General features: G+C 50.8%; 1 protein-coding gene across 2 annotated transcripts in view; it reads right to left on the bottom strand.

The window, feature by feature from the left end:
* znf276 (zinc finger protein 276) overlaps positions 1 to 7500 on the bottom strand; it is a 14645-nt gene that overhangs the window by 2739 nt on the left and 4406 nt on the right. The window contains exons 2-10 of one of the 2 annotated variants that reach the window (XM_079809172.1): positions 6665 to 6747; positions 6338 to 6590; positions 5928 to 5974; positions 3751 to 4020; positions 2071 to 2155; positions 1916 to 1999; positions 1736 to 1831; positions 1584 to 1659; positions 1369 to 1486 (exon numbers count right to left, since the gene is read on the bottom strand). In XM_079809172.1, the coding sequence (XP_079665298.1) occupies positions 1369 to 1486; positions 1584 to 1659; positions 1736 to 1831; positions 1916 to 1999; positions 2071 to 2155; positions 3751 to 4020; positions 5928 to 5974; positions 6338 to 6590; positions 6665 to 6674 (1039 nt within the window). In that variant the 5' untranslated portion in view covers positions 6675 to 6747. Of the gene's footprint in view, positions 1 to 1368; positions 1487 to 1583; positions 1660 to 1735; positions 1832 to 1915; positions 2000 to 2070; positions 2156 to 3750; positions 4021 to 5927; positions 5975 to 6337; positions 6606 to 6664; positions 6748 to 7500 lie in introns of both variants that reach the window. The other variant, XM_079809171.1, reaches the window with a different exon arrangement.

The raw sequence follows: 7500 nt of genomic DNA on the forward strand, positions 1-7500 counted from the left end.
GTCACCGGTGTGTGTGAGCTTGACGTGTCGTCACCCGTGTGTGTGAGCTTGACGTGTCGTCACCCGTGTGTGTGAGCTTGACGTGTCGTCACCCGTGTGTGTATGAGCTTGACGTGTCGTCACCCGTGTGTGAGCTTGACGTGTCGTCACCCTGTGTGTGTGAGCTTGACGTGTCGTCACCCTGTGTGTGTGAGCTTGACGTGTCGTCACCCGTGAGTGTGAGCTTGACGTGTCGTCACCCGTGTGTGTGAGCTTGACGTATCGTCACCCGTGTGTGTGAGCTTGACGTGTCGTCACCCGTGTGTGTGAGCTTGACGTGTCGTCACCCGTGTGTGTGAGCTTGACGTATCGTCACCCGTGTGTGTGAGCTTGACGTGTCGTCACCCGTGTGTGTGAGCTTGACTTGTCGTCACCCGTGTGTGTGAGCTTGACGTGTCGTCACCCGTGTGTGTGAGCTTGACGTGTCGTCACCCGTGTGTGTGAGCTTGACGTGTCGTCACCCGTGTGAGTGAGCTTGACGTGTCGTCACCCGTGTGTGTGAGCTTGACGTGTCGTCACCCGTGTGTGTGAGCTTGACGTTTCGTCACCCGTGTGTGTGAGCTTGACGTGTCGTCACCCGTGTGTGTGAGCTTGACGTGTCGTCACCCGTGTGTGTGAGCTTGACGTATCGTCACCCGTGTGTGTGAGCTTGACGTGTCGTCACCCGTGTGTGTGAGCTTGACTTGTCGTCACCCGTGTGTGTGAGCTTGACGTGTCGTCACCCGTGTGTGTGAGCTTGACGTGTCGTCACCCGTGTGTGTGAGCTTGACGTGTCGTCACCCGTGTGTGTGAGCTTGACGTGTCGTCACCCGTGTGTGTGAGCTTGACGTGTCGTCACCCGTGTGTGAGCTTGACGTGTCGTCACCCGTGTGTATGAGCTTGACGTGTCGTCACCCGTGTGTGTGAGCTTGACGTGTCGTCACCCGTGTGTATGAGCTTGACGTGTCGTCACCCGTGTGTATGAGCTTGACGTGTCGTCACCTGTGTGTGTGAGCTTGACGTGTCGTCACCCGTGTGTATGAGCTTGACGTGTCGTCACCCGTGTGTGTGAGCTTGACGTGTCGTCACCCGTGTGTGTGAGCTTGACGTGTCGTCACCCGTGTGTGTGAGCTTGACGTGTCGTCACCTGTGTGTGTGAGCTTGACGTGTCGTCACCTGTGTGTATGAGCTTGACGTGTCGTCACCCGTGTGTGTGAGCTTGACGTGTCGTCACCTGTGTGTATGAGCTTGACGTGTCGTCACCCGTGTGTGTGAGCTTGACGTGTCGTCACCTGTGTGTATGAGCTTGACGTGTCGTCACCCGTGTGTGTGAGCTTGACGTGTCGTCACCTGTGTGTATGAGCTTGACGTGTCTCTGCAGGTATCGGTCGATCATGAAGACCTTGTTGCAGCCGGGATGTGGGCAGGGTCTCTCCCGCACCTCCTCGTGATGCTCCTTTATGTGTTTCTGCAGAGGGACAGAGCCGGTGAGTTCAGCTCATGAGTGTGAGTGAGTGTGTGTGTGTGTGTGTGTGTGTGTGTGTGTGTGTGTGAGGGGGCCGTACCTTCATGCCGTCGGCTCCTCTGTACACAGCCGTGCAGCCCTGATGAGGACACTTGTAGATGGTGGGCAGCTCCTCTCTGCAGGAAACACAGTGGGCCGCATCAGCTGACCAATCACAGGCACTGTGCACTGAAGCATGTGATCTGCTCTTACCGCTCGGGCTTGATGCTGTTCTTCCAGCCAGGCTTCGGCCCAGGTTTCCTCCGGGCTTTGGGCTCCAGTGTCTTGGCCTCTTTCCTCTTTGAAGAGCTGACACACGTGACAGAAGGGTTAGAGCGAGTGTGTGTGCGCTCAGCATCAGGCCCAGCATGCATCAGTGAGTGTGTGTGTTACCGTTTGTCAGGGTTCAGATCACAGCTGTCCTCTGAGGAGCCGCTCTTCCTCCGGTCCTCACACTCCTCGTCACTCAACATGTTCCTGAAAACACAACCTCAAGCTTCACTAGCAGATCTCCTGGGGTTCCTGGCGGCTGCGGGTCATGTGATTACCTGTCTGAGAGGTCACTGTCCGCATCATCGCCGTCCATGAGCAGTGGCGCTGCAGGAGTGGGCGTCTCCTCACAGGGACGAGTGTCTGAAACACACACACACACACACACACACACACACACAGAATATATGCCATTTATCACAATCTGAGGATGTTATACAACCTCAAAAGGCACTATACACTCACCTAAAGGATTATTAGGAACACCTGTTCAATTTCTCATTAATGCAATTATCTAATCAACCAATCACATGGCAGTGTCTTCAATGCATTTAGGGGTGTGGTCCTGGTCAAGACAATCTCCTGAACTCCACACTGAATGTCGGAATGGGAAAGAAAGGGGATTTAAGCAATTTTGAGCGTGGCATGGTTGTTGGTGCCAGACGTATTCCACAATCTGCTCAGTTACTGGGATTTTCACACACAACCATTTCTAGGGTTTACAAAGAATGGTGTGAAAAGGGAAAAACATCCAGTATGCGGCAGTCCTGTGGGAGAAAATGCCTTGTTGATGCTCGAGGTCAGAGGTCATGGGCCGACTGATTCAAGCTGATAGAAGAGCAACTTTGACTGAAATAACCACTCGTTACAACCGAGGTCTGCAGCAAAGCATTTGTGAAGCCACAACACACACAACCTTGAGGCGGATGGGCTACAACAGCAGAAGACCCCACCGGGTACCACTCATCTCCACTACAAAGAAGAAAAAGAGGCGACAATTTGCACCAGCTCACCAAAATTCAACAGTTGAAGACTGGAAAAATGTTGCCTGGGGCCAGTTGCATAACCTAAGCCATTATGTTAAGACAGTGTCTTCAGATCTAGTATGAGCCACTAGCAGTTAGGCAAGTGGCATTCAGTCTTACTTTTCATATCAAATTAGGCCAGTCTATGTGTTTATGTAACTGATTTTAAAAAAAAATTATGAACAGTCTTGGAAGAAAAAAATGTATGTCTAACTTGTAAGACTAGTCTTAACGGTTTATGCAACCGGCCCCTGGTCTGATGAGTCTGGATTTCTGTTGAGACATTCAGATGGTAGAGTCAGAATTTGGCGTAAACAGAATGAGAACATGGATCCATCATGCCTTGTTCCCACTGTGCAGGCTGGTGGTGGTGGTGTAATGGTGTGGGGGATGTTTTCTTGGCACACTTTAGGCCCCTTAGTGCCAATTGGGCATGGTTTAAATGCCACGGCCTACCTGAGCATTGTTTCTACCCATGTCCATCCCTTTATGAGCACCATGTCCCCATCCTCTGATGGCTACTTCCAGCAGGATAATGCTCCGTCACAAAGCTCCAATCATTTCAAACTGGTTTCTTGAACATGACAATGAGTTCACTGGACTAAAATGGCCCCACAGTCTCCAGATCTCAACCCAATAGAGCATCTTTGGGATGTGGTGGAACGGGAGCTTCGTGCCCTGGATGTGCATCCCACAAATCTCCATCAACTGCAGATGCTCTCCTATCAATATGGCCAACATTTCTAAAGAATGCTTTCAGCAGCTTGTTGAGTCAATGCCACGCAGAATTAAGGCAGTTCTGAAGGCCAAAGGGGGTCAATCACAGTATTAGTGTGTGTTCCTAATAATCCTTTAGGTGAGTGTATATACACCGATCAGGCATAACATTATGACCGGTGAAGTGATTAGCACTCTCTCGCGTGTCTGGCTCACCTGGTGTCCCGCTGTGAGCGACCTCTGACCTCTCCATGTGGACGCTGTTCGTTGGCTGCGGGTCTGGGTCTGCTGGAGTCTCAGCGTCTGACCTGGTGTCCATCGCGTAACTGTGCCCGTCCACACACGCCCACACCAGCTTGAGCGCGCCTCTGCACTGGCCCTCCAGCACCTCCTGCAGGCCGGGGCAGGATCTGCAGCCGTCCGCATGCCCATGAGCCCAGGACACCAGACTGTGCAGACAGCTTCTGTCCGCCGTGATGTGAGAGCCTGGCCCACACGAGAGCAGTGAGACGCGCACACACACACACACACACACACACACACACACACACACACACACACACACACTCACACACACACACACACACACACACACTCCACACACACACTCCACACACACTACACACACACTACACACACACACACACACACACACACACACTCACACACTCACACACGCACACTAGGGGTGCACCGATCCGACTTTTTCAGTCCCGATACCGATACCGATGCCTGGGCTTTGTGTATCTGTCGATACCCGATACCGATCCGATATATTGTTGAATTAATAATAAACTGTATATCTTCCACCTTATACCTTCCTTGAAGAGACTAAAGGCACCAGACTTTACTAACTAAACATAACTAAGACAAAATAACAGATGTATGTAAAGTGTTGAATTCTTATTTATTTAAAAAACAATTGTGCTTTCAAATCTAAAATAGAATGTAATCAAACTTCTTTAAATAAATAAAATGTAGCAGTGGAAACAAAAAACAGTCAAACATACAATAGTAATCTGACAGTTACCAAAAAATGTTTACACTACAGATCATTGTTTTGGTATATAATCATATCAATATTAAAAAGTAGCATTACAAATTAACAAATAGTCTTAATTTTCTGCCATATGCAATTTAATAAAAATGATCAGCTAGCTAATAACAACTTTGTTCTGGTTTCACCTCACTCCAGATTAAATGATTGTAGGCTAGGCCTATTTATTTTACTACACATTGTCAACAGAAATAAGCTGAAATACTGTTGATAATTAAAAATAATTCTTACTACCCACTCTTGCTTAATTGGGTAAACACTTGTGTTCTCATTTCAGTTGCGTTCTGAGTAAATTAATAAACTGAGTTCATGAGTTCAGTGTTGGACAGATCAGTTGTTCTGGCCAGTCGTTAAAATTATTCTGTTCAAAGGAGTCATTAGGTCACGAATCGGACATTAGCAGACGCGTTGTGTGTGAATCCTGTCTGTTAGAACATCGCGAAAGATGTCAACACACAGAAAACACTTCATAACTGGATATAATTTGTCTCCCGCTTATTGAAAGTATGCTTTATGTCAGCTGGTCAGAGAAGAGGCAATGTTTTTTGAGCGCAATTCACACCCAGCGATATTTCAAGGACAAAGTTGTCCGAATGTGTCACGTGCAACATGGTTTCGGTCTTCCGAGCTTTTGATTTGGATTAATATGTGAAATATGAGAGCGAACACTGATTATTTTGAAGACCCAGAGAGCGCGCGCGGGGGAGGAGCTCTCAGATCGGTCTCTCTGTCACTCAGTCACGAGCGCAGCATCTGTTCTACATCACTCGTAAATCACAATAACTCATCAAATTAGGCTTTGGCCGTCAAAAAATGTTCAATGCAGGAAAAACCCTGACTTTGCAGTAATACCACCTCCCCTCGAAACATTTAAGTTACTTTGCAGACATTGCGAACTAGTTCGCGTGGCAAGCGTGAAATATCTCCTCCACACAGCCGACTCTCTTCTAGCATGCGACACACGTGAAGCTGACGAATGACGTCGGTTCTGCTGCGAGCCTGCGACGGAAAAAAACACCTGGATCGGCTTGTGGATCTGTTCATTTTTCCGATCCCCGATCCAGCTATTTTGTCAGTATCGCGGCCGATATCCGATCCTAATATCGGATCGGTGCACCCCTAACACACACACACACACACACACACACACACACACACACACACACACACACACACTCTCACGCACACACACACACACACACACACACTCTCACGCACACACTCTCACGCACACACACGCGCACACACACACTCTCACGCACACGCAAGCACACGCGCACACACACACTCTCACGCACACACACGCGCACACACACGCGCGTCTGTGAACACTTACGGAACAGAGCCATGTCTCCCTGTGAGGACGGGCGCTCAGTGCTGCTCCTGAAAGAGAACACACCATCATTTAGGATGACATCAGAATGATAAATACAGGGCTCCAGACTGAGACCAAACGCTCGACTACAATTTGTGAGTGTGCGACTGAATTTTACATCCAGTCACACATGAGCGACCAGTAAATGTGCCTGCCGTCATACTGGAGAAATTAAGAAAATACACGTACTAATTATCCACGCAAGAGACGCTGTTTCCAACTTCAAGGCGGCTTGTGTGTGTGTGTGTGTGTGTGTGTGTGTGTGTGTGTGTGTGCTGTAAAATGGACCGACATGCACTTTAGTTAGTCTGGAGCCCTGAGATGGACGTATTTGAGTTAACTTGTGTTATTGTGGTTGTTTGTGCGGTCACCTGCGTCTGGAGAGGGGCGAGAGGTTGACCCGCTTCCTGAAGTCCAGCAGGATGCTGTGGCACTTGTAGAACTGGGCGTGGCAGCTGTTGCAGATGAACTGGGACAGAGCCGGGTCTCGGTCCATGGGGATCCCCAGCAGCTGCTGGAAGTCTGAGCAGAAGAGCGGATAGAGCCCGCAGGAGCCCTGGAGCTGAGCGAAGGCCTGCCGCAGACGCCGCGCGGAGAACTGCCCATGGCACAGCCGACAGAAGCCTGTGCTCATCCGGCCTGTGGGGGTCAGAGGTCAGAGGTCAGATCATTATCAGACCGGCACAGCCGACAGAAGCCTGGGCTCATCCGGCCTGTGGGAGGTCAGAGGTCAGATCATTATCAGACTGGCACAGCCGACAGAAGCCTGTGCTCATCCGGCCTGTGGGAGGTCAGAGGTCAGATCATTATCAGACCGGCACAGCCGACAGAAGCCTGTGCTCATCCGGCCTGTGGGAGGTCAAAGGTCAGCTCATTATCAGACCGGCACAGCCGACAGAAGCCTGTGCTCATCCGGCCTGTGGGAGGTCAGAGGTCAGATCATTATCAGACCGGCACAGCCGACAGAAGCCTGTGCTCATCCGGCCTGTGGGGGGTCAGAGGTCAGATCATTATCAGACCGGCACAGCCGACAGAAGCCTGTGCTCATCCGGCCTGTGGGAGGTCAAAGGTCAGATCATTATCAGACTGGCACAGCCGACAGAAGCCTGTGCTCATCCGGCCTGTGGGGGGTCAGAGGTCAGATCATTATCAGACTGGCACAGCCGACAGAAGCCTGTGCTCATCCGGCCTGTGGGGGTCAGAGGTCAGAGGTCAGATCATTATCAGACCGGCACAGCCGACAGAAGCCTGGGCTCATCCGGCCTGTGGGAGGTCAGAGGTCAGATCATTATCAGACTGGCACAGCCGACAGAAGCCTGTGCTCATCCGGCCTGTGGGAGGTCAAAGGTCAGATCATTATCAGACTGGCACAGCCGACAGAAGCCTGTGCTCATCCGGCCTGTGGGGGGTCAGAGGTCAGATCATTATCAGACCGGCACAGCCGACAGAAGCCTGTGCTCATCCGGCCTGTGGGAGGTCAGAGGTCAGCTCATTATCAGACCGGCACAGCCGACAGAAGCCTGTGCTCATCCGG

The sequence above is a fragment of the Gobio gobio genome, assembly GCF_949357685.1.
Source record: "Gobio gobio genome assembly, chromosome: 25".
Lineage (NCBI taxonomy): Eukaryota > Metazoa > Chordata > Actinopteri > Cypriniformes > Gobionidae > Gobio > Gobio gobio.